The 27,773-nt window shown below is 40.2% G+C and overlaps 1 protein-coding gene across 2 annotated transcripts in view; it reads left to right on the top strand.

Moving 5' to 3' along the window:
* The window catches only part of EML5 (EMAP like 5), a 305,038-nt gene that overhangs the window by 81,729 nt on the left and 195,536 nt on the right, over positions 1 to 27,773 (top strand). For both annotated transcript variants that reach the window (XM_074956087.1, XM_074956085.1), the window contains exons 5-6: positions 1,143 to 1,328; positions 24,189 to 24,324. In XM_074956087.1, the coding sequence (XP_074812188.1) occupies positions 1,143 to 1,328; positions 24,189 to 24,324 (322 nt within the window). The remainder of the gene's footprint in view (positions 1 to 1,142; positions 1,329 to 24,188; positions 24,325 to 27,773) is intronic.

The raw sequence follows: 27,773 nt of genomic DNA, 5'->3' as shown, positions 1-27,773 counted from the left end.
TCCAAACATATCAAATTGTGGTAATGCACAGAAACTGAAAATATCTTTCTGTAATCTCCTCTTAACTGACATGTAGTGTGTGCTTTCTCTTTCATTCACACTTTTCAGTAAAAGAAATCTTCATTATTTATTGGCTTACTACTTGAGTTGAGATCTATTGTGATGTTAACTAACATAGCCAAAGAAACATCCTCCTAGAAAAGAGTAATTTTGCAGTTTAGAGGGCTTCAGATGTTCAAGTAATGACTGCGCTTCCTATTTTCCATGTTGAATAACATGAATCTTGCATACACCTGCTTGTGCTGAAACATGCAAATCATAGCTGTAGCTCCTGAACATCACACTTCTACTGTTGGTCTGAAAAGATGTCACTAAAGCACAAAGGATATTTTCTGTATTGCATAATGAAAAAAATCAGATAATTTCATTATGAAACAACTCTTTTGAATAATTACAAAAACAGCAATAATATTGAACCTAACACTGAAAGTTTGGTCAGTAAAGACATTTGAACTTTATTTTAAAACTGATACCAGGAAACTTTCACACAAAAGGTCACAAATATATGAATGTAGTGTGCTTATTGGAAGTAAAACACTTTGGTTAGCTGAAAAACAATTGCTACAGGTGGCACTCTGGAGAACCAGAGTAATGAAAAGAATACAATACTTTGAGTCTCTTGGCTCTAGTATATTTCTCTCTCACTCACTCTCAAATATGCATGCACTACATCAGGGATCGGCAACCTTTGGCACGCAGCCCACTAGGGTAATTCCACTGGCGGGCCAGGCCGGTTTGTTTACCTGCCACTTCGGCAGGTTCGGCTGATCGCAGCTCCCACTGTCCGCGGTTTGCTGCTCTGTGCCAAAGGGGTCTGTCGAACGCGGCAGCCAGCACATCCCTCGGCCTGCGTCGCTTCCCTCAGCCCCCATTGGCCTGGATTGGTGAACCGCGGCCAGTGGGAGCTGTGATTGGCCAAACTGGCGAACGCGGCAGGTAAACAAACCTGCCTGGCCCACCAGGGGGCTTACCCTGGCGGGCTGCATGCCAAAGGTTGCCGATCCCTGCATTACATTGTTTGCAAAATTCACAGGACTTTGCAAAATAAACACCATTTTTATACCATATGTTTTATCTATCAGTTCTGGAGCTTGTGTGGCAATTCGTTGACACCAAAGCGTGGTGTTTTTGGCAAGACTGGTGATCTCCAGACTATACTCTGCCTAGCCTGTGCAAGAGACGAAGTGACACATTCTGGTGCACTTAATGGAGATATATATGTATGGAAAGGAATTAATCTCATACGGACAATACAAGGAGCACATGCTGTAAGTATATTTATGTTGTAATTCAGATTGTTTGAACAATGCACAGCTTTGGAAGTTGATTCATGTATAATGAATAGCTCAAAGAAGCTTTTTGAAATATTATTGTTGAGATTATTTTTTATTTTCAACCAAAATATTTAAATCTAAATCTGAAGAGGTTTTTTTTTCCTTTACATAATTTTTCTGTATCCTTCCCATATCACTCTAGACCGTATGCTTATGTGGAGGAGACAAGTGGAGAAAAAACTCAGTAATCCTGAATTTAATTTCTACATGCAGAGCTGTCTTTGTCTCTTTTTTTCCTCCAGGTGTTGTAACTAGTGTGTGTGACAATACAAGGCAAGGTTCAACATTTTAAGATTTCTCATCTGCTATTCACAAATTAAGCCATTAATTTTTCTGACATTTTTAATCTAAGAGAAATTTACTTGGTCACACTATTAGGAGTATATCAAGTTGACTTTCTAAAACAATTCCTTATGTTTGAAGGTGGATTTTAATTATGGACAATGGTGTACCTTACAGATAATATTAAAACTCAGTGTGTTATGAACAAGTTGATCCAATGAGACACAGAATGGGAAGAGAAGAAACTCTTAATTTTCTTACTGCAGTGGAGCGGCAGCTCTACAATAGTTAAGTTTAAGACCAGCTTTCGGTTTATAGCTTGACTGTCATAAGCGCGCCAAAATCTGTACAGTTACTGGGATGCTTTCAAATTATCTCCCTTGTGTGGGTGCGGGGTTTGGTCAGTGAGCCAAATGTGGAGCTATTGGTTCCTGAGATATGGCCCCATGTGGGGAAAAAGACTTCTTAACGTTAACATATTCTGGTAGTGAATTTTTGCTCACAGATAGAGATCAAACTAGGGGGAAGAGGTCATCGCACAAGTATCTCAAATGCTTGAGAGTTACCCCAGTGGAGTACATGCATCTACTAGCCCTGTGGGGAAAATCAAATTAAAACATTATTAGTTAAAGACTTCTCTTGCAGTGTGCAAGATGAATTACACTGAGTATATGCAGAGAAAGAGGTTATCTGGAAAACTACCTCTATATCATAGGATCTTGTGACTCTGATGTTATGTGACTCTGATGTTATGTAATGGTTATTGGCTCTGAGCACCACCCATGGCACTATGAATTCAAATCCAATCCAGAGCAGAAAGCAGAAATAAAAAAGGAGGCATCTTGTTCCGGTCTCCCTCTGTCAAAGGGGTTTTTTTTTTTTTTTTTTAATTGTGGGAAAATGTCATCTGAATACATCAGAAGGCACTTAAACTGTTTATTGAAAAGAAAATAAATTACACAAGCAAATGTTTGCTGGGAGGAGAGGGTGATATTGCATTAATTTAGATGGAATATAGGTGCTCAAAGATGTTAACATAACCCAGTCGCTGTCCAACGTTAAACAGTGTTAAGCAAGGTTCAGGGTTTGGTATACAGAGACCTTAGCCTGCTTAGTATTATGGCAAATACCATTAAAAACCTTTTAAGCCTTTTATTAAAAGGTAGTACAAAGGTAAAATGGTTAAAGCATTTGAAATGTTGTTAAAATGAAAGCCTTACTTTACATTTCTTATTCCCTTTCCCTTTAGTTGGAGAGAGGTTTGAAAGGAAAAAAACCCTTGTTTAACAGTGTTCAATGGTAATAACTTTCCTTTTGGGGTAAAGAGAAGAAGTTAGTTGAGATTGGCTAGATCTGTTATGGCTGCTTCTGTTACAGTTCAATCCTTTTTCATCATCAGTGGTATTTGGGATGCAGCTGAGGCTGGTAGAAGTGATGATGTCATCTGGCTTCCACTCTGGTCTGGTCAGGCCATCCCTCAGGATCAGGACAAAAAAGGTCTGGTCCCAGGAGACAGTAGGGGTGGCAGTCATGATAGTGAAGCTTGCTCCAATAGCTTTTATTCTTCTTGGTTTCCCTCTGAAGGCTCTTTCTTTAAATATCCAAAAAGGGACTGATGGGTGAAATAGCCGATTCCCTCATTAATTTGTCCACCAATTAGGCCTAATATACAACACACCAATTTTGGTTAATTTCCAGTTCCATATCTTCTGTTTTTACCAAGTATGATTTAAATGTTTTCCTTGAGTTATATCAGTAGGCCTTTCTGTTTGGACTTATTCTGATTTTCTTGTAGCTGTTCCCATCAACATTTGTTGTTATAGGTTATTGTGATATCTTATGAACATACACTCACTTTTAACAGTAGAATTTACAATTAGGGTAAATTTGTAGACCAAATTATCACAACAGTGATTGGGATGGAAGAGTAGGGGAGGGGAGTTTGGGGGCATGCACTAAGAATACACTGCTGACACTGAGATAAGGAATTGAGAATGGGCATGCTTAATGCATATCACAGCCTCTGCAGCACTGGGTATGGGGGATGAGTGCACCCACTGACATGAATCGAGCAGTTCACAGGTATCAAAGCTATTGTTTCAGGCTATATTTATCTCCATCGGGTGTTCTTTCAGCTGAGAACATCTCATTGAAGTGGATGGGTCACTTAACACCTCTCCGAATTAATAAATTTTTAAAGGAAGGTAATGTAATTAATGTAAAATCAACTTGAGTTTAAAATTTAAAATAGATTTAAAATAAATTTAAAATAGATATTTATTTAAAATAGATCCTGTCAAACTAACTTGATATCTTTTTTTTTTTATGAGACTACAAGCTTGGTTAATAAAGGTAATAGGGTTGTCATAATAGACTTCTGTACGGCATTTGACTTGGTACCTCATGACGTATTGATTAAAAAAATTAGAACGATGTAAAATTAACATGACATATTAAATGGATTAAAAACTCCCTAAGCGATAGGACTCAAAATGTAATTGTAAGTGGGGAATCATCATGAAGCAGGTGGGTTTCTAGTGAGATACTGTTGGATCATATTAAAGAAGTTCTGTATTAAAATCACAAATGAGTTTGATTCCCCATAGTTTAAATTCCAGGGTATTACTAATTAAGAGGTCTCTTGGTTTTTGGTACTGTTTCTCTCCCTCTGTATGTGAAACTTGCAAGCTGCTAATTGCGTTAGTACATTCTAAGACAGAGTCTGTTCTCAAAGCAATTCACAGAGACTCAAAGCAATACTCTAACAACAGAAACAGCACCCAGAGACTCCTCGCCCTTTTGTTGTATTAACAATTGTGATTAAAATAGAGATAGAGGATGTATGTGGATGGATGCTTGGTGTGGATAATAACTGAATGATCAGGGAGGTGCCAGCCTAAGAATCCAGTGTCCATCGGCTGAAGAAGGCGTCAAGTGGAAATAACCAGAGGACCCCCGGAGGGCAGACTGGAATCCACCCAACAGCCTCAAGAATGGGAGAACCAAAGAACAAGATAACATCTAGCAGCACGGAGCCGTCAGGAATGTGCCATCTGCTGATTGATTCAGCAACAGCATGATGAAGCAATTCCCACAGACTGGCCTAGGAAGAAATTCCTATAAAAAGAGACTCTAAAAAGTGAGAACTTTGGGGTCTGATTCTGCAAACCAACTTCCAGGAGCATCAGATGAGCATCTGACAAGGCCCTGCTCCCTCCTCATGTCCAGGCCACCTGGCCAGTGGCTTGGCATGAGCAACTCTAAGGCTGGTAACTATGATGACAACCTTGCAGAATCTCTGTGTGTGTGTGTGTGTGTGTGTGTGTGTGTGAATGTGTGAATAAATATGAGATTGAATGGAATGTTATAGCTATAACTAACTGCTTACTATGATAACAACCTTGCAGAACCTGTGTGTGTGTGTGTGTGTGTTTGTATGAATGAATGAGTGAATAAAGATGAGATTGAATGGAATGTTACAGCTGTAACTAACTGCTTACTATGATTCTTTCTGTATTCACAATAAATGTGGTATTTTGCCTTTTTCCCTTTAATAAGATCCTGCTGGTTTTTAATTTATTGGTACAACATTTTGGTGGAGAATTGCGAAAGGGGGAATATTGGTAAAAAACCTCAGTTATTGTAAATATTGGTGTGCACACCGCCAGCTCTAGTGAGCTAGGCATTTCTATTAGGTTAACCAGACCTGCTGGCCTCCGAGAAGGTAGCAGGGGACCTGCTGGCCTCCGAGAAGGTAGCAGGAAAAACAGATTAAACCAGACCTGCTGGCCTCCGAGAAGGTAGCAGGGGACCTGCTGGCCTCCGAGAAGGTAGCAGGAAAAACAGATTAAACCAGACCTGCTGGCCTCCGAGAAGGTAGCAGGGGACCTGCTGGCCTCCGAGAAGGTAGCAGGAAAAACAGATTAAACCAGACCTGCTGGCCTCCGAGAAGGTAGCAGGGGACCTGCTGGCCTCCGAGAAGGTAGTAGGGAAGAACAGGTTAACCGGACCTGCTGGCCTCCGAGAAGGTAGCAGGGAGAAATAGGTTAACCAGACCTGCTGGCCTCCGGGAAGGTAGCAGGGGACCTGCTGGCCTCCGGGAAGGTAGCAGGGGAAAAACGCATAGATTAAGCTATGATTTCAGAATCTAGGCTGTGTCACTTGCTAAGTAATACCAGCAGTGACAAAGAGATTGAAATATCCATGTTAAGATGTTTAAAAGAAAACAGGGTAAGCCAGTACCAGAGGGAGGAATGGAGTCAGAAGGAACTCCAACCTCACCTTTTGTTAAAGAAATTACACCTTTTAAACAAAACCTTCAAAAATTTGGGCACAGTCCTTGGACTAAACAAGCCCTAGCTGATCTCTGCACTATTTCGGACCTAGAGGATAGATTGGCTCAGTATATCCTCATATACAAACCTTCTAGTGCTGCCAAAAGAGATGCAGCAGCAATTTGGTTGTTGTGGGAGGCATGTAAGGATTCTTCCCTCCGCTTGTCTTCATGTAAAGAGGAAAAGGCACAAACGGAAAAGGGAGCAGACAATTGGAAGGTGCTGGCTACAAATACCCAAAGCCAGCTGAAAATAGTGAAAGAGGCACTCCAGGAATACAAAAAGAGTGAAAAAGATAATTCTGCAGAGGCTGGAGGGAGGCAGGTAAAGGGGGAGAAGGTCCTATGTATGGCACCCCCAGGCATAATTACAAAGAGAAAGAGTAAAAAAAAAAAAGTTAACTCTGCAGAGGCTGGAGGGAATTAAGCAGCTAAACTTTGTGAAAATGTTAAAAAGGAAAAGTGTTAGAGAAAGAGCATTCTTGGTTTCTTTGCAGCCATTCTGAAAGAAAAATGGGCCCTTTTCCAAAGGAATGTCTGTAAATTAGCCAGGCAAAAGAAACTGATTAAAATCATTTGACTGGACAATTTAGTCAAATTTGCTAAAAGAACATAAGGGGGTTCTATTGGAACTTAACTGCCTCAAATGTATAAAGGGAATGTAAGATGTAAAAAAACAGAGCAACGTGGAAGGGATGTTAAAGAAAAGAAAATGTGTATGTATCTATCTGTGTGTGTGTAAATATGTAAAGTTCTAAGGACCAGTTGGTTTTGTTTTTGTTTTAAATAATGCCACTAAAAATCCATTTGACTCTTTAATTCAAAGTTGCAAAACTGACAGACCTTTTTGCTAGACACAGGTAATTAGTGCTGTTTGGCTTTGGGATTTGGCATTTAACCCTTAAAAGGTAACTCAATGCTTTACAAAATTTAAAATGTTTTTAAGTTGTGGCTGCAGCAGGGCAGTCAAAATCTGGAGAATAGAAAAAAATTGGATTATTTTTGTTTGGTTGGTTGGTTTTTGTTTGTTTGTTTGATTTTGTAACAAAATAGCAGATGAGAGCTGTAGTAAAAAAAAATAAATAAATACGAAATTTAAAAAAAAAGACAGTGGCCCTCTGAAGCAACAGCAGGGGTGAGGTGCACAAAACAAAAAGAAGCAATGTTAGAAACACTGAGTCTTAAAATGGCTCTGAGTAATCAGACTGTCACTTTGATAAAGGTACATGAAAACTCTGTAAGCAAAAAAAAGAAATAGTTACACCTTATGTAAAAATTGATATGGATAATGTTATAGAAGTTAAACTATGGAAGGAATGTGCATTTGCCCCAGAACATGCGCAGGGTATATTGTAGAAGGGGCAAAAGAAATGCAAACGTACCATGCTACTTAATTAAAATGCTATTAGGGCTCCAAAGGGAGCCACAATAGGTTGGGTTTTCTTTTTCAGATTGCTGTGTGTCTTGGAAGCAGAAGTTAAAAGTAATCAAAACTCTGGTGAAAGTTGATTGTGTCCCTTTTAAGATAGAGTCTCTGAGCTACTGATGGCTTTAAATCCAAAAGCAGGAAGCTTCTGTGAAAATGCAAATTACCTAAATGATAAAGGAAGGAAAGAACTAGCAGCACAAAGGAGCTGCAGATAAAGGACATACCTGGTCAGCAAACAAATTGTCTAAACAAAAGGCATGGGATTACAAGATAATTTTAATAAATTTAATGATAATAAGTACCCCTGCAACAATGTATAGTCTGTATGATTTTTGGAAAAACCCTTTAAGGTTGTATGGTAATGATGCTTCTCAGCTATTACCTGTAAATAAACTTAAAGCTTAACACAGCAGGAAAAACATTATAAACTTGGTCTGCTGTATAAGAAGGGAAACTGAGGTACCCCACCTCAGGGATTTAATGACTAAATAGTGGAATAATTTCCCCATAACCCTTAAAAGATAAAAGCCATTGAAACCTGGCCTGCCTATAGAACAAAAACAGGAAAATGTGGGGGCAATTCCTCTGTTTTGCCTGCAATCAGCAAGGGTATTTGTAAAAGAAATATTTTAAGCAATAATCTGCCACCCCAAAAGGGGTAGAAACATGTTCTTTTTGTCTTTCAGAAAATCAGGAAAAGCTGATGCCAGCTGAAGAGCAACCCAATACTATGAATCTACTAGAAACTGTGTTTTGTGTTCTATGTGTTGTCTTGTGTTTTGTCTTGTTGCTAGCACCGTTGTGTGTTTTTAAAAAAAAAAAAAAATACTGAAGACCTGCAGGAACTTAAAAATAAATTAAGCTTTCTGTCCCAGCTACAGGACAGCCTGATACAAAAACAAGTACATGCCAACGTAGACTTGGTCCAAATTGGTCTGGGTAACCTAAAAGCCCGATGGAATCTTTGGCAATGGCTTAATACTACCACATGGCTTATGCATAAGAAAAAAAAAAAATTAGAAATAGGAAACTACACAGCCATAGCTATGGGATGCACTGAAATGCAGAAACTTGCACTAGCTACTTTGGAACACAAAATGTTCTGGGTCATATTGGGAAATATTAAGGTTTGATGCATTTGTTAAAAAAGAAAGAGATCATTGTTTGACACTTATCAATATGAATGGATTCAATATGTTTCCAGTATTGTAAAACCAGACTTGTTAATGGGAGAAATTGTTGTCAAAATTGCACACCAACAGTCCCTGGAGGCAAAGGTATTGAAGGTTAGCCCACTCCCCATATTACACATGGGATCCTTCTGGCTACCCTGGACCTTGAGCCAGTGGGCTGGGGAGGGAGGGAAGCTATTGGACACTAGAGGTTGTACCGAATGGACTCCTCAAAAGTGGGTGTGCCTCACCTTGCCTGTTGCCCCAGAACCTTGTAGTAAAGATACATCACTAGGATCGTGTATGTGGCATGAATTGGAATCACAAACTCAAATTGCCTCACAGTACCTTCTCTTGAATAGGCTACATAGAAAGTGACACTGACGATTATAAATCTTAGTGTCAAAAGGGGGATTATGTTGGATCATATTAAAGAAGTTCTGTATTAAAATCACAAATGAGTTTGATTCCCCATAGTTTAAATTCCAGGGTATTACTAATTAAGAGGTCTCTTGGTTTTTGGTACTGTTTCTCTCCCTCTGTATGTGAAACTTGCAAGCTGCTAATTGCGTTAGTACATTCTAAGACAGAGTCTGTTCTCAAAGCAATTCACAGAGACTCAAAGCAATACTCTAACAACAGAAACAGCACCCAGAGACTCCTCGCCCTTTTGTTGTATTAACAATTGTGATTAAAATAGAGATAGAGGATGTATGTGGATGGATGCTTGGTGTGGATAATAACTGAATGATCAGGGAGGTGCCAGCCTAAGAATCCAGTGTCCATCGGCTGAAGAAGGCGTCAAGTGGAAATAACCAGAGGACCCCCGGAGGGCAGACTGGAATCCACCCAACAGCCTCAAGAATGGGAGAACCAAAGAACAAGATAACATCTAGCAGCACGGAGCCGTCAGGAATGTGCCATCTGCTGATTGATTCAGCAACAGCATGATGAAGCAATTCCCACAGACTGGCCTAGGAAGAAATTCCTATAAAAAGAGACTCTAAAAAGTGAGAACTTTGGGGTCTGATTCTGCAAACCAACTTCCAGGAGCATCAGATGAGCATCTGACAAGGCCCTGCTCCCTCCTCATGTCCAGGCCACCTGGCCAGTGGCTTGGCATGAGCAACTCTAAGGCTGGTAACTATGATGACAACCTTGCAGAATCTCTGTGTGTGTGTGTGTGTGTGTGTGTGTGTGAATGTGTGAATAAATATGAGATTGAATGGAATGTTATAGCTATAACTAACTGCTTACTATGATAACAACCTTGCAGAACCTGTGTGTGTGTGTGTGTGTGTTTGTATGAATGAATGAGTGAATAAAGATGAGATTGAATGGAATGTTACAGCTGTAACTAACTGCTTACTATGATTCTTTCTGTATTCACAATAAATGTGGTATTTTGCCTTTTTCCCTTTAATAAGATCCTGCTGGTTTTTAATTTATTGGTACAACAATACCACAGGGATCACTGTTGGCTTTGTGCTATTTAACATTTTTGTCAGTGATCTGGAAGAAAACCCTAAAATCATCACTGATAAAGTTTGCAGACAACACAAAAATTGGGGGAGTGTTAAATAATAAAGAGTGCAGGTCACTGATTTAGAGCAATCTGGATTGCTTGGTAAACTGGGCACAAGCAAACAATGTGTTTTTAATATGGCTAGAAGTAAATGAATACATCTAGGAACAAAAAATGTAGGCCATACTTACAGGATGGGGATTCTATCTTGGGAAGCAGCAACTCTGAAAAAGATTTGGGAGTCACGCTGGTTAATCAACTGAACATTAGTTCCTAATGCAATGCTGAGGCCAAAAGAGCTGATGCAATCTTGGGATGCATAAATAGGGGAATCTCAAGTAGAAGAGAAGAGGTTATTTTACCTCTTTATTTGGCACTGGTGCAACCGCTGCTGGAATACTGTGTCCAGTTCTAGTGCCCACAATTCAAGAATTATGTTGATAAATTGGAGAGTTCAGAGAAGAGCAACAAGAACGTTAAAGGATTAGAAAATGTGCATTGTGATAGACTGAAAGAGCTCACTCTATTTAGCTTAACAAAGAGAAGGTTGAAGGGTAACTTGATTAGTCTATATGTACATATACATACATTAGAAAACATGCGTTGTAGTGATAGACTCAAAGAGCTCACTCTATTTAACTTATCACTACAACGCATGTTTTCTAATGTATGTATATGGAGAACAAATATTTAATGGTGGGCTCTTCAGTTTAGCAAAGAAAGGTACACCATGATCCAATGGCTGGAAGTTGAAGTCAGGCAAATTCAAACAGGAAATAAGGCATAAATTTTGTCAGTGAGGGTAATTAACCAGTGGGACAATTTACTAAGGGTGGTGGTGGATCACTGACCATTTTAAAATCAAGATTTGGAATTTTTTTTTGGTTTAGACAATTAATATTGATTGGTTAATCCTCCTACTTGCAGTCCTGGCCCAAGGGTCTCTGCTCTGCCCTGCCAGGACCACAGCCTTCCCTGCACCTTACCCCTGCAGGGATCAAGTGTCACTGGCCCTGCAGCCCTGCAGGTAGCCCTCTGCAGGCCTGCTGTCATGACCCCATTCTCACACCTGTGACAGCAGGGCTGCAGAGGGTTTCCTGTGCTGGCACAGGGCTGGTGACACCTGGTTCTTGCAGGCGCAAGGTGCGGGGAAGGGTGTTGTCCTGTGGGGCCTTCGTAATCCCAGCTAGTGAGGGAGCAAGACCATGGCAGCAGGGCCACAGAAAACTCTGTCCTGCGAGAGAGCCAATGACACCCAATCCCTGCAGGTGCAGGAGGGAGGCTGCACTCACGCTAACTGTTTCCCATGGATTTTTTTCATTTTTTTCATTTTTTTTGTGTGTGTCAACTGAAATAGATGTTTACTGACATCTATTGATTTTTTTTTACAAAATAGAATCCTGCCAAGCCTAACTATATAAAAGCTAGGTATTTTGATTACCTAGCCACAATAGCATATCAGCTACAAACCTAGGTGAGAACTAAAAGTGCCTAAGTGGCCACTAACTCTACCAACAAACATTTCTTTTTCTGTTTTGAAAAGATAGTTTTTTGCCAATTAATTTCCTAAGTTAACTCAGAGTTAAGGTTGCCTGGTGACCCCTCATGACCTTCCAAAACATCAAGTTCAGCAGAACTCAAACCTCTGACAACCAGGAAATACCGAGTTAAGGTAAATGCCCATGTAACCTTAACTCTGCCTTCTGTGCAAGGTGCCCCAAACCATCTATAATGCAGATACTTGCACTCTGCCTTTCAATGTAACGGACAGGCGCTTCTTGTACCTGCACTATGCTCAAACACTGATCCTACTCCTCTGACAGAATATCACACTTTTTACAACCCCTTCACACTTGCACCCAGGATGCCATCTTTTCCCTACCAGTCATTAAATCCAGAGACAGCTCTTATAAGCCACCTCTCTACTGACAGTACTCATGGCAAGAAGACCCCATGCCCTGCTACTGACACAACTTACACAATTCTGTATTAAATGTTGCAGACTGGAACCTCAAGGTAAACATGTACCTATTTCCTTTGATTGCACACGTGGAGAGTCTCAGACCCAGTTTTCTTCATATCACAGTCATAGCTCTGTGGCACTCCTCAGACTACTCCCCAGGTCTCCTCATATCACAAACACACCTATGCCAACTTGCCCCATCTGCTGACTCCAACGTTCAATACAGCTGCACCTAAAACACTGAAAGCAGCTGGAATATATGCAGATGATTCCCAGTGGCTCTTGCCAGCTCCGGGGAGGCAGGGGCAGAGCTAAGGTTGCATGGGCATTTACATTAACTTTGTATTTCCTGGTTTTGTCGAACTTGATTTTTGGAAGAGCATGAACTGTCTGTCACTAGGCAACTTTAACTCTGCATTAACTAAGTTTTTTTCCATTTAATATACCAATACCTGCAGTCTGGGTAACATGCAAGAAGAATTGGAAAGTCTCACTGATGAAAAGAAATTTGATATAGTTGGCGTTACTGAAACTTGGTGGAACGATTTGCATGACTGGAATGTTAAAATCACTGGTTAGAACATGTTCAGGAAGGATAGAATAAGAAAAAGGGGAGGGTGGAATTGGGTGGCATCTGACATTAAAGATCCATTACCTTCTTTTAGAATTACTGCTAACTCAGAAATGCAGATCTTGAAAGCATGTGAAGCAAAGCGCTAACTGTAAAGCCCAGCAGGGGGGTACTAGCGGTGCGTGTTACAACCACCAAATCAAACCAGAGAACAGGATCAATTACTCCAACACCTACCTTTAATGTATAGAAAGTAAACATGTGATGTTATGGGTGGGGACTTCCATTTGGGAAACATATTATGGAGGTTTAATGCAGCCAATAGTAAAACATAAATAGCTTCTAAAAATATGGGTGATGGATTTTCTAACAAAAGGTATTGCACCCTACATGAGATAATTCTATTTTGGATTTTGTATGATGGATAAGATGAATTAATCATGATACTAGAAGCTGGTGGTTGCTCAGGGAACAGTGATCATAAGCTGATTACATTTAATATGGCATTTTTACCAGAATGCTTACCTAAATGTGCCACGCTTCTTAGTGTGATAGAGCAGGCAAAAGTCTTTTGTTGCTGCCCATGATAACAATTTTTCTTCTGTGAAATCGTTGGAGTCATAACCCTACAAACTGTGGTGGCTGTTGAAGTTGCCAACATAGATGGCGGGGTGGCTTGCAGGTGGCCACACTGTAGAAGGCCAGTTCATTAATGGGAGTTTACAGACATTCACTACAGTCAAGTCTCTGACCTTGATGGTGATGGAATTAAGGGACATGTTTGGGAGGACCTGAGTAGTGTTCTTCAAGTCATCTTTGACATGGGTTGACTGCTGAGACAAGGATGTATCCATTGATCTCTCTGGTGGCTTTCTCGCTCGATGTGTGTTTCCTGCAGTGCAAAGATGTCAAATTCATCTGTTTGTAGGATCTTTGTGAGGTAGTCGCATTTTGCGCTGGATAAACCCTCAATGTTTAACTGCATTATATGCAGTGAAGGGTTGGCATCTGGTTTGACTTAGAAGGGGCTGTTTTTAGAAGGGGCTTTTCTGGCTAGGAGGCCTTTTCAGGGCATTCTGTCACCAATTTTACATTAGTTGTGCTTACTCCTGTAGCAGGTTATCATCCCTCCCCCCTATGCTATATGCCTGACCTTTTCTTTGTCGCAGGATGATAATGGCAACTTTTTCATCAGAGACCCTACACATGTGAAATCAAAGGAAATAAGTACACGTGTACTTTGAGGTTCCAGTCTTGATGACTGTCCCAACAGACTACACAGACCCATTGTGATATAGATCAATCTCCAAATCCCACTATTTTGCTCCATCCTGAAGCCTCAGTGTGGAACTTTCAGAAAGCAGTATAATAGAGAAATCTGTGATGTGGATCCCTCTGACCCCTGCCAATTATCATCACTTGGTTAGCCTTATAACAGCTGTCAAAGTCAGTATTCCCAGAGGATACAGAAAGGCTTTCACTCCCTGCTGGACACTAGAGAGTGAAGAACTCCTTTGGCAGTATACGGCAAAAGGACAACCAGATAGAGCAAAAGCTTTGTTCGATTCTTTGGACTCGTCAAGAATGCAAAGGTAGTGCGACACTTTGGAGGCCCTTGACCTCACAAAGTCCAGTTGAAAGGTCTGGTATCTCCTCCATCCCCTTGGTGGAGTGACGCCTGCAATCTATAAATCTCCGCAGGTGAGCCCAGATGCCATAGCTTGGCAACTAATTGCCAACTCAATTGACAAAAGCACCATAAAGTCAGTAAAGAACTCTATAATCCCCTCAATTGATGCCAAACATTTTCCCAATTTTCTGTGCCCAATTCAGTGGAGGAGGTGGACAGTGGCCTCACTCAAATAAAGACTGGAAAAGCAGCAGGTCTTGATGGCGTATTCCCTGTGGTCCTAAAGCATTTGGGCCAAATAATGAGAAAATGGCTAGCTGCTCTCTCTACCAACATCCACTCCTCAGGGAGAATAGCAAAAGAATGGAAAGGAGCAAAAATTATAGCTGTTCTCAAACCAGGAAAAGAGGCAGCTAATGCAAAAAGTTATTGACCTATAGTGCTTCTTAGTGGCTGCTATAAGCTATTGGAGCAGCTTCTGCTTTGCAGAATGAAGCCATTAGTGGAGGAACTAGTCCCCCAAAGAACAAGCTGGTTTCATAATAGGCAGAAACTGTAGTAACCAAGTCGTTGTGTTGACCAGCTATAGAGAAGCTGGCTACCAATGGCAACTTAAAACAGCAACAATATTTATCAATCTTAATTCCACATACAATACAGTATGGCAGAAAGGACTTCTACTGAAACTTGCGATAGCCATGCTCTGTTGCCCTAGAATTAGTCTCATCATTGAAATGCTGAACAATCTCAGATTCACGGTGTATCTTGGTGATGCTATCAGCAGCCTGCAAAGACTGAACAACGGACTCCTGCAAGGGTCCGTTTTAGTTCTAGCACTTTTCAACTATCTATCAGCAATTATTCCACCAACATCCTCCCACAAGTTCATGTACTTGGATGACATTGCGCTGGCTTCTCAGACTTCTTCATTTGAAACCTCAGAAAAGGTTCTAGAACAGGACCTACAAACACTAGAAACCTATTTCAGGGCATGTTGGTTAAAGCCAAATGCCTCAAAAGCAGGGGTCTCAGCTTTTCATCTGAATAATACCCAGGCCAAGAAGACATTAAACATCAATTTCTGTGGGTCATCATTGATACATGGTCATAATCCAAGGTACCGGTGATAACGCTGGATGCATGCTCAGCTTCCATCTCCACCTTGAACCAACCAAAAGGAAAACAAAGACCAGGGTCAACATCATACAGAAGATTTGAGGAACATCTTGGGGAAGCGACACCTGCACACTCTGAACATGGACACTAGCCCTAGTCCATTCCATAGTGGAACAGTGTGCACCAGTTTTGGAGTGGAAGTCCACACACCATTTTAGTGGATACTGAAATTAACAAAGCTCTTTGCATAATTAGTGGCACCCTCATATCAATACCAGTTCCATGGCTATTGGTACTGGCTAACGTTGCGCCAGCAAATCTCCGAGAGGCTGTGACAGTTAAGGAAGATCATAGCAAATATCACACTAGCGGTCCCCCATGATCTGGAGCACCATCCTCACCACCAGCTAAAATCAAGAAAACCCTTCTGGTCTTGTGCCACAGCCCTCTTTGTGGAAGATAAGGACATTTGCAGAAGATGGTCTGAAGTCTGGGCGGCTACCGACATACCAAACAAAATCTAATTGATGACCCAACTGTGGAAGTGCCAGGCTTCTCCTTCCCACAGTGCATACGGACAGCTCTAAACCATATCCACATCTAACATGAAAGATGAGCATACTAACTCCATGGATAGAAAGTGAGGAAATCACTGAACTGCAACTGTGGCGTGGTACAAGCTGTCGGACACATCACGGACGATTGCCCAATCTATACTCATGCTGGAGGCGTCACAGCCATTCACATAGCTACCCCTTGTGCTCTCATCTGGATAAGAGACCTTAAGATCCAACTGTAGTCACGCTGTTTCTTTCACTGTTCCACTGTTGCCATATGAAAGAAGATGATTTAACATGGCAAACAGAGGACAATCGCAACCAAAAATATATATGCCTGGTGCTTCAAAGGGGCTAATTTCCCAATGCTCAAGAAAATTGAGTGACATTGTTTGGGAGAAAAAAATTAGACTGAAAATTGGGACTATTTAAAGAAGAATATATTAGATATTATCAAAAATATCAAAAATCCATGATTCTACAAAGAAGGAGGATGACAACTTTGGCTAAAAGCCCATCCTATTTCAGTGAAGTTAAGGCACCAATTGAAAATTAAAAAGCGTTATGTAAAAATAGAAAAATGGGCAAATAGGTAGCAATTGATAAGAATTAGAAGTTATGAAGTGCAGAAAATTGATAAGGGAAGCTAAAGACATCAGGGAAAATCCAAGGCTGGCAGAGCTAAAGACAAGAAGAAGGATTTTAAAAAATGTATCAGGAACAAAAGAAATTCTAGCAATGGTATGGGCCCATTACTAGATGGAGATGGTAAAACTGTTAATGAAGCAGAAAAGGCAGAAGTGTTTAGTAAATATTTCTGTTCTGTATGTGTGAAGAAGCAAGATGATGAACTCATTATTTGAGGATATTAAAGTACTTTCCAGGCTATTACTAACTGAGGAGGATGTTAGACAACATCAACTAGGGATAAACATTTTAAAATCAGCAGGCCCAGATAACTTGCACCCAAGAGTCCTAAAAGAGTTGTCTGAAGAGATCTCTGGACCAATCATAAGATTTATTAAAAATTAGAATATTGGGGAAATTTTAAAAGACTAGAAGAGAGCGTTGTGCCAATATTCAAAAAGGACAAGCTGGATAACCAGGATAACTACAGGCTGGTAAACCTGACCTCGATCCTGGGCAAAATACTGGAAAAAGTTGATATGTGATTCAGGTCATAAGAAATATAGTATAGGAATACAATTAATGCCAGTCAACATGGTTTTATGGAAAATAGGTCTTTTAAACAAACTTGATTTCAATTTTTTATACAGGTAACTTGAGATATATAGATATCCATATATATATGTATATATATATACTTAGACTTTTGTAAGGTGTTTGACTCAGTACCATGTGAACCTTGATTTAAAAATTAGTATTATATAATATCAGTAGAGCACCTGTTAAAATGATTAAGAACAGATCTAACTAAAAGATCTCAAAAAATAGTTGTCAATGGGGAATCATTTTTGAATGGAGGTGTTTCTAGTGGGGTTATGCAAGGAGTGGTACTAGGCCTGATGCTATTCAATATTTTCATCGATGATCTGGAAGTAAACATAAAATCACTACATCATTTACAAATTATAACAGCAAAAACTGGTGAAATGATAAATAATGCAGAAGACAGGGAAATCATGCAGAGTGATCTGGATCATTGGTAAGCTTTGCCTATTCAAACAAAATGTGCTTTATTATAGCCAAATGCAAAGTTATACATCTAGAAACAAGGAATGCAGGCCTTGCCTACAGAATGGGGGACTCTAGCTTGGAAAGCAGTGACTTTGAAAATGATTTAGGGGTTATAATGCATGAGTAACTGAAAATAAGCTCTCAAGAAGCTAGGAAGAGAACTGCAGCGGGCTGAGAATGGATGAGCAGGAAGGAATGTAACAGCAGGTGGGGGTTGGAGAGCTAAATTTATTTGGAACAGGAGCGGAAAGGGTAGGTAAGAGATGGAACTGACCAGGAGTTTGAGAGGGAAGGCATCAGCAGGAGGGGCAAAGAGTTGAACGGGGAAAGAAGACAAAGAGGTATACAAACACACATTGGTAGCACTTCAGGAGCTTAGTCATAGATGGTAGATCTGATACAGGAAAATTAACACTAAAGCCATTAACCAAAAAAACTTATCAAAGCACATTACTGTGTCATTAGAAAGACTAGGCTATAGAAAGTTCTTAGTTGCAGTGTTTTATGGATAGTAATTGAGAAATGATCTATGAATTTCAAACCCTTTATACGTTCATATTAATGTGTAATAAACTATATGATATATTATTTAAAACAAAAAAAATCACTCTATATTTTAAAGACTATTGCATACTATGGTTGAACTTTGCACAGTAAGTTCAGATGCTTTCTCAATAGCTGAATAATTTATTTTGGGATATGCTTTCAGAGGTGAATATTAAAGTTGTGTGGACTGATGCCAGAGGCTGAGGTTAAATAACAGGCACCCAAGCATCATGCATCCATGGTGGTACGCTGAGCTTTAATTAAATATAGATGGAAACAATAATTTAAATGAATGTTTTAAAGCTGGTCTTGTTGGCCAACACAGTTTGTCACCCAGAGTTTTTTGTTTCTATTGGACTGGCTAATTATGAATTCAAACAACACTGACCTACATTTATAGTGTAAATATATAGGAAAATGCTTAATTATTTTTAGATTTCTATAGTGAAATACACTCCTTTCACATGTCATGGAACACATTTCCACAATATAATAAAACTTTGAGAGAATTTTTTTATTCTTTCAAGGCAGAAGTTAACAATGACATTCCCTAGAAAGAATACTCACTGTCCTCACCAACTTTCATTCATAAAAATGCTTTAGAAAAGAGATTGGCTTTGTACTAGCCTAAGGTGAACCAATTTGGGCTTTGCTGGGCAAGTAAAGGGAGTGAATTCCAGAGTCAATGGCCTTCCAATGGGAATTTGCTTCCCCGAGACTGCTGCAGGGGGGGACAGTTACCTCAGGTGTTATAGCTGATGTCGACTTGTGCAGGACATAAGTGGGAGGGAGAGGCAATATCTCATACAGTCAAGGCTAAATCCCCACTCTGTTACTCCAAGTGCAGGAAGTGGGGCCCCGCAAGGATTTTAAAAATTAATACTTGCCACTTCAGGCTTGTATTAAACTTGTATTAAAGCTTTTCTCTGACCTTGGCTTGGTAAACGCTGCCACCACCCAAATGAAAAAAAAACCACCCTTTGAACACAAGGGTGCACTTGGGAATTCCTCCCTGAGGGGTACCCTCAAGCCCTTTCATCCCCACTCCAGAGAAGAGCTGAGAAAGGAAACAAAGGAAATTAGCTGTGGCTATCAGCTAATCAAACAACATGCACAAACCCCTTAGGACACCAATGCTGTTCTTAAAAAAAGTAAATTTTACTAAAAACAAAAAGGAAAACAATCCATCTGGAACTTAGGCATTTTGCTAGAGTTTAAAAGAAACAATTACAAAAATTAAGCCCCCGAAATAGCTTTCTTGAGGGTTCAGCTTAAAGGTTACAAGCAAATAAAAGACCTGGGGTTAGCACAGAGGAGATCCACAAGTCTTGAAAAATAAACAGAAATAAACTTGATCGAGTCTGGCTCAACATTCTGATCTACTTACACATTTGGAGGTTCAGATAAGTAGTTCTAGGTATAATCTGATATTTATGATCATACCTGGCTTAAAGCTGCTTACAGCATTGCTGCTCTGTCCCTCCAGCCTCTTTCCCAAATTTAAAAGTTCTAGCCTTCCCATTTACTCTTTTGGTCAGGTACCCCCTCCTTTTCTTTTACCTGTGGGCTTGTTAACCCTTTACAGGTAAAGCAAGCCGAGAACAGACACTAAGAGGGATTTTACAGATAGCTGGCTGGCTGGGTGTTCATAGATGGGGGCTATCCCCCCCCATTCATTTATCACATATGTTTTTATAGATCAGTGTCTATGCTTTGAATTGTACCTGCATGTGAAAAGGGAAGCCACTGCTGTTCTTGGGGAACTGGTGTAATATGTTTAGTTTTCCAGTACAACTTAATAGGTGGGCAGTTGCATCTTGCACATGCTTTCCACATGATCTTTCAAGCATAGCCCTAATTAGAGCTAATCCAATGTAGAAATTGCATAGGCAGGACTATTATGGTGAATAAGGTGGTGCGAGGGTGTCACAAGTAGGTTTTAGAACCATTTCCATGCTTTGGTTGTTTTTAAATGTTCATCTGGTGTTACTTTTGTTTGCTTGTAACTTAGTGTTTAAAATATATTTTAAAAAATAGAGATAAGGTAAAAATTTAAAGGCTCTTAAGTGACTTAGGAGCAATACATATTTGAAAATGGAATTAAATGGAATCTAAATTCCTAAGTGACTGAGTCACTTTTGAAAATGATTTTTGGATCAATAAAATCGAAGCTCCTGGCCAAAAAAAAAAAAAAAAAATTTCAGGATTAGGTACAATATATTAGGCAGCTGTGTTGTATTTATCTTTATTTCAATATTGGTTATACCAGTCATGCCTTTTTCATAGAAGATTAGGGTTGGAAGAGACCTCAGGAGGTCATCCAGTCCAACCCCCCTGCTCAAAGCAGGACCAACACCAACTAAATCATCCCAGCCAGGGCTTTGTCAAGGTGGACCTTAAAAACCCCTAAGGATGGAGATTCCACCACCTCCCTCGGTAACCCATTCCAGTGCTTCACCACCCTCCTAGTGAAATAGTGTTTCCTAATATCCAACCTAGACCTCCCCCACTGCAACTTGAGACCATTGCTCCTTGTTCTGTCATCTGCTACCACTAAGAACAGCTGAGCTCCATCCTCTTTGGAACCCCCTTCAGGTAGTTGAAGGCTGTTATCAAATCCCCCTCACTCTTCTCTTCTGCAGACTAAACAAGCCCAGTTCCCTCAGCCTCTCCTTGTAAGTCATGTGCTCCAGCCCACTGATCATTTTTGTTGCCCTCCGCTGGATTCTCTCCAATCTGTCCACATCCTTTCTGTAGTGGGGGCCCAAAACTGGACACAGTACTCCAGATGTGGCCTCACCAGTGCTGAATAGAGGGAATAATCACTTCCCTCGATCTGCTGGCAGTGCTCCTACTAATGCAGATCTATATTAGATATTAAATAGATATATATATATTTTAGGCAAAATGTCAAACATTGCTTGACTTTTTGCCTAATTAACTGAAGGAGTAGACTAATGGCAACTAAAGCCCTGATCCAAACTCCAGTAAAGGCAGTGGAAGACTTTCCATTGATATTTGCAGAGGTTAGAGGGAGTCCTAAGGCAAAAGGATGTGAAACTAAACTCTTTTTAGGTATAAAAAGCAGCAGCATTATGATCATCAGCATCAGGATGAAAGTCATATTTCAGCAATTCTCTCTACCTACTGAATATCAGCAAACACATTAATTCTACTGTTTTTTGAGTTAGGTAGGTAGTAAATGGCAAAAAATCCCATTCAATCAAATCAAAGTGATAAATAATGACTGACTCATCAGTTCCACAGAATGATCTGGATCTCATGATAAACTGGGCTCACTTGAACAACATGTATTTTAGTGCAGCCAAATTCAGGGTCAGACACCTAGGACTATCCATACTTACAGTCCTGTGCAGCTGTGCCACTGTAGCACTTAGTGAAGATGTTACCTGCACTGGCGGGAGAGCTTCTCCCATTGGCATAGGTACTCACCTCCCTGAGAGGCAGTAGCTGTGTTGATGGGAGAAGCCTTCCCATCGACATAATGCTGTCTATACCAGGAGTTCAGTCGGTATAACTGCGTCATTCCTGAGCTCAACCAGAAGGTAAATAGTGGTGTCCCCAGGGGTCTGCTCTGGAACCAGTCCTATTCAACTTATTCATAAATGATCTGGAAAAAGGGGTAAACAGTGAAGTGGCAAAATTTGCAGATGATACAAAATTACTAAAGATAGTTAAGACCCAGGCAGATTGCGAGGAGCTACAAAAGGATCTCTCAAAACTGGGTGACTGGGCAACAAAATGGCAGATGAAATTTAATGTTGATAAATGCAAAGTAGTGCACATTGGAAAGCATAATCCCAACTATACATATAAAATGATGGGGTCTAAATTAGCTGTTACTACTCAAGAAAGAGATCTTGGAGTCATTGTGGATAGTTCTCTGAAAACATCCACTCAATGTGCAATGGCAGTCAAAAAAGCAAACAGAATGCTGGGAATAATTAAGAAAGGGATAAATAATAGGACAGAAAATATCATGTTGCATCTATATAAATCCATGGTACGCCCACATCTTGAATACTGTGTGCAGATGTGGTTGTCCTATCTCAAAAAAAGATATATTGGAATTGGAAAAGGTTCAGAAAAGGGCGACAAAAATGATTAGGGGTATGGAACGGCTTCCATATGAGGAGAGATTAATAAGACTGTGACTTTTCAGCTTGGAAAAGAGATGGCTAAGGGGAGATGTATTATTGAGGTCTATAAAATCATGACTGGTGTAGAGAAAGTACAGTAACTCCTCACTTAAAGTTGTCCCGGTTAACGTTGTTTCGTTGTTACGTTGCTGATCAATTAGGGAACATGCTCATTTAAAGTTGTGCAATGCTCCCTTATAACATTGTTTGGCAGCTGCCTGCTTTATCCACTGCTTGCAGGAAGAGCAGCCTGTTGCAGCTAGCTGGTGGGGGCTTGGAACCAGGGTGGACTGGCAGCCCCCCTGTCAGCTCCCTTATCAGCTCCCCGCTTCCCTGAGTTCCCTGTGCGTCAACCGTCCAGCAGGCTATCAATTGCCGGCAGTTCAGCTGTCCCTCCCTACACTGCCATGCGCTGCTCCTTCCCTCTGTCTTGGAGCTGCTCCTGGGAGCTTCCTGCTTGCTGTGCAGGGGAGGGGAGAAGAGGGGGGCTAATGTCAGGGTGCCCCCCTACTCCTGCCACCCCACTTACCACTTCTCCATATAGAGCAGGGTGGGGACAGGACAGGGCTCAGGACAGAGAGAGCTTGCTGGCCGCAGCTGCTATCTCGACTTCCTGATCTTTTTAAAGGTAATGTACTTAGAATGGTGTCAGCATACTTAAAGGGGATATGCACATCTCTCTTTCTCTCCCACACACAAGATGTGTGTCTCTGTCTGCCATGCTGTCTCCCCTCCCTCCATTCGTGCTACCTTGTAGAGTGTGAGGCTACATTAACAACGTGTTAACCCTTGAGGGCTCAGCTGAATGCTAGCTCATCATTTAGCAGTAAGGCATTCCCTGGGAAATATCCCACCCTCTTCCACCCTCTAACTTCACCACCTCAACCAAGCTTCACAATCATCATTGCTGTGTACAGTATTAAATTGTTTGTTTAAAACTTATACTGTGTGTGTGTGTGTGTGTGTGTGTGTGTGTATATGTATGTATGTGTGATATATAGGTTTTTTGTCTGGTGAAAAAAATTTCCCTGGAACCTAATCACCCCATTTACATTAATTCTTGGGGAAATTGGATTCGCTTAACATCGTTTCGCGTAAAGTCGCATTTTTCAGGAACATAACTACAACGTTAAGTGAGGAGTTACTGTAGATAAGAAAGTGTTGTTTAGTATTTCTCATAACACAAGAACTAGGGGTCACCAAATGAAATTAATAGGCAGCAGGTTTAAAACAAATACAAGGAAGTATTTCTTCATACAATCTGTGGAACTCCTTGCCAGAGGATGTTGTGAAAGCCAAGACCATAACAGGGTTCAAAAAAGAACTAGATAAATTCATAGAGGATAGGTCCATCAATAGCTGTGAGCCAGGATGGGCAGGAAAGGTGTCCCTAGCCTCTGTTTTCCCTAGCTGGGAATGAGTGACAGGGGATGGATCACTTGATGATTACCTGTTCTGTTCATTCCCTCTGGGGCACCTCGCTCTGGCCACTGTCGGAAGACAGGATACTGGGCTAGATGGACATTTGGTCTGACCCAGTATGGCCATTCTTATGTTCTTATGAAGTTCTTTCTGTACCACTTTCAATTCCATTACAATACTGGGAGGAAATCCATAATACTAAAAATTGTTCTTTAATTATTACATGTATTCTGACTCTCTCAATTATAAAACATGTACTTGTATAATTTATGTTGCCTTCTATGACATAACAAAAGGGAAAATATTTCCTATCACTATGAAGAATAATTTTGCTTTGCATAATAATAACTGTAAACTGCATATTTTTAAACTTTTTTTTCTTGTTTTTAGGCAGGAATTTTCAGCATGAATGCATGTGAGGAAGGTTTTGCCACTGGTGGCAGGGATGGCTGTGTTCGTCTATGGGATTTAAATTTTAAACCAATTACTGTGATTGATCTCAGGGAAACAGACCAGGGATATAAAGGTAAAATAGTCTTATCATTTTTGTTACACTATCAGAAAGGAAGTTCTTCATAGATTGAAAAAGTAATATCTATTTAAAAAAAAGTTAATGGAAATGTTTTATAAATTTATATGTATATTAATATGAACAATTTATTTGCACTATAAGAATTAATGATTTGCACTTATATAATGGCCATTCATCTGCGGATCACTAAGCACTTCAAATATTCAATAAGACTCACAACAGTTCTGTGAAATAGTTACAGCACATAGAGTGAAAACTTTTCTTACTGCTGAGGTGCAGCCAGCACCTTTTAACACAGCAGCTTTTTCACGGTATGCAGTAACACTGTATAACAATATAGGACAGGAAATGAGAACTAGTGTATTGCAGCAGAAATTGCAGAGGTCATTTTGATAGGCAGATTGCAACTAGCTGTGCTGAAATTTGGCTAACGATAATAGCACTTACGTACCCAGCACCGGTCAGACATAACCATGAAGGTGCCATATCATATGAAATAATCTCAAGTCCTCGGTTTTATGACACATTGAAAAGGAGGCACCTCCAGCAATATATTTGTTTCTTATATTGGCCTAAGATATTGATTCAATACCAACTCATGAAAAGAGTTCAGACATGCTGAAACATACCGTCACTTTCAGCAGCACTTCTGTTGCAGGCCTCTCAGCCAATTGCTGAAGCTGCTTGTTATTTTTTACAGTCATGCAAGATCCCAGTACATTCAAGGATGATTTGAGCTAGCCAAATATATTAGTATCAATAAATAACTACTCTCATATACAGTAAAATAAACATACTATTTTGAACTGTAATTGACCTGGCAACTCCACTAAGATTCTGAGATATCCTAACAAGATGGGTTGCGGTCCATTTAAAATGACCTGGAGTGGACAGTCAGTTTCTCGTTACTGAGACAGTTCAAGAAAAATAACTACCACAGTTAGGGTGGCCAACTTTCTAAGTAGTGAAAACTGGACACTGAGTGCCGGAACCTCCCCTGCTCCTTGGTCTACCTCTTTCCCTTGAGGCCCCGTCCCTGCTCCTCTTCTCCTGCCTGCCCCACCCCGCCGCTCGCTGCTTTCTCCACCATCCTGCCTCTGCCAGCTGAGCAGGGCTGTATGGGTGGAGGGGTGATTGGGCATGACTTTGGCAAGACAGCCAGGCTCCAGAGGAAAGGGGTTGACTGGGGCAGGGCAGGGGAAGGAGAGCTGCGCTTCGGGGGTGGAGGGGTGAGTTAGGGCAGGATGGCGCAGGGACAGCCATGCTCCAGGGGTGGAGGTGTCAGTGGGGTAGGGAGAGACATGATCTGGGAGTGGAAGGGTGAGTGGGGCAGGGAGAGCTATGCTCGGGGCAGGATGTGGGAGCTGCTGGTAACCTCTCTCTGCTGGAGCTGTTCCTGAGTACTCCACTGTTCCTCCAAAAAAAAGAAAAGGAGTACTTGTGGCACCTTAGAGACTAACAAATTTATTTGAGCATAAGCTTTCATGAGCTACAGCTCACTTCATCGGATGCAGCTCACAAAAGCTTTATGCTCAGATAAATTTGTTAGTCTCTAAGGTGCCACAAGTACTCCTTTTCTTTTTGCGGATACAGACTAACATGGCTGCTACTCTGAAACCTGTTCCTCCAGACTCCAATGGCAGCTGCTTCTCTTCCTGCCCGCCCGGTGGCAGAGACCAGTTACTGCAGTTAACCGGGCTCTTCGTGTCCAGTCAGCAGTGCTAACCAGACGTTGCCAGGTCCCTTTTCGACCAGAATCCTGGCAAACGTTATCAGAGTCTCTAAGCAAGAGCCAAATGTATTCAAATCTCTGCTTTTCCCCCTACTTCCTTTCCAGGGGAAAGGCAGGTATTTGGACAATAGCTTTTTTTTTTTTTTTTTTTTTTTTTTTTGGATAAGGCTTTCTTTTGCTTCGTCTTCCCTTGTTTCAATCTAGCATTCAACAAGAGTAAGGGTTTCAGATATCTTAAATAAGACTAGCATCACCTGCAGAAATTACTGAAATTTCATTAGTGGAACTTTGTGAACGTGGTATTTAATGCAAAGATATTACAGCACAGATAAGGATACCTGCTCATATATCTTAAAGTTTAAAAAAAAAGAAAAAGAAAAAAAAAAGGAATTTACAAGTTCACAAAAAGTTTTTTATATTTTTTTCTTTCATTCGCCATTACTCTTATCCATAGGTTGAAAGGGCTACCACTGTTTGAAATGATTACCAAGATTAACTCTTGCTATAGACTTTGAAAGTCTAATCAGCTAATATCCTGATACCTCTATCTAAAAGAAGACCGTTTTATATCTTTCTACCTGTTCTCTTTCTAACTCTAACAATTCCTTCATTAATTTGTTCACTCCTTCTCTATCTAGTGCTTTTAAAACATGTTGTTTAATTATTTCTGATACCCACTTTATGTTATGGGATATGCCTCCAGGAATATTTGCTTCAAAATATTGTTTAGTTTTTTTTCAGTATTACTTATTATTACATCCTATAATAATGTATTAAGTTCTCATTTAAAGCCCAATCTGGGTTCCAAGTAATGTCTTTATTATTAGATTTTCACCTTTGAGTTAGAAAGAGGTAATCTAATTTTAAGTATATTTGGTAAGAATTAATGAAAAAAGTATGGTTGTTCTCTTCTGTGTTTCCATCTCCAAGCTTTTGTTAACCCATTATTTCTAATTTGATTCTTAAGATATGTTACAGTGCTCTGAGTTAGATTTTAAGTAGATCTGTATATTATTGAATCAATTTTAACATTAAAATTTTCTACTATTATCTCTCCTTTTGAAAACGCAACTAATATTCAAAATAATATGACAATTGTCTCTGAATTTCAGTTATCACTATTTTCCCTTCTAAAAAACTTCTTATTAGAAAATATCTTCCCTCTTTTTCTCCCAGTGATTTCTCTAATTCAAGTGTTGTTTTCAGCTCTAACAAAATTACACATCTTTCTATTTTAGAAAAAGAAAAACGTAAGTAGTGCAGTACTGACTTCTGTATTGAGGTCGCCAAACACTTCTTGTTGTGAATTGTCTCTTGTTAAATTTAAAAAAAGTTTTTTGGGGGGGCGGGGGAGAATTGAGAAAAAACTGTTTGGCCATTTTTAAGAATTAGGTTAGTGGCAAAGCTACATTTTAAAAATGTTAGAAAAATTTCTGTTTTTGAACAACTATAGCACATCTGTGATTTGCAACAAAGGCAAAATCTTGACATTTGGCAGAGTTGCATCTTGCTGGTAGTTGTAAAAATCTCTGTCCAGGATTTGGAAGAATTATAATCTGCAAAAAGTCACCATTTGTACATGCTCAGTAGAATTTATCAGTTTACCCCATAATTTTCTGAATGTTCCAACTGCACTGCATTTGATCCCAGGCTTCACTGAGCTTTCTATATTGTTCTGAGGCAGCCACGCAGACCTGAACTTCTGGATGGA

This window comes from Natator depressus, chromosome 6 (assembly GCF_965152275.1).
Source record: "Natator depressus isolate rNatDep1 chromosome 6, rNatDep2.hap1, whole genome shotgun sequence".
Classification (NCBI taxonomy): Eukaryota; Metazoa; Chordata; order Testudines; family Cheloniidae; genus Natator; species Natator depressus.
This window is presented reverse-complemented; position numbering and strand designations above follow the sequence as displayed.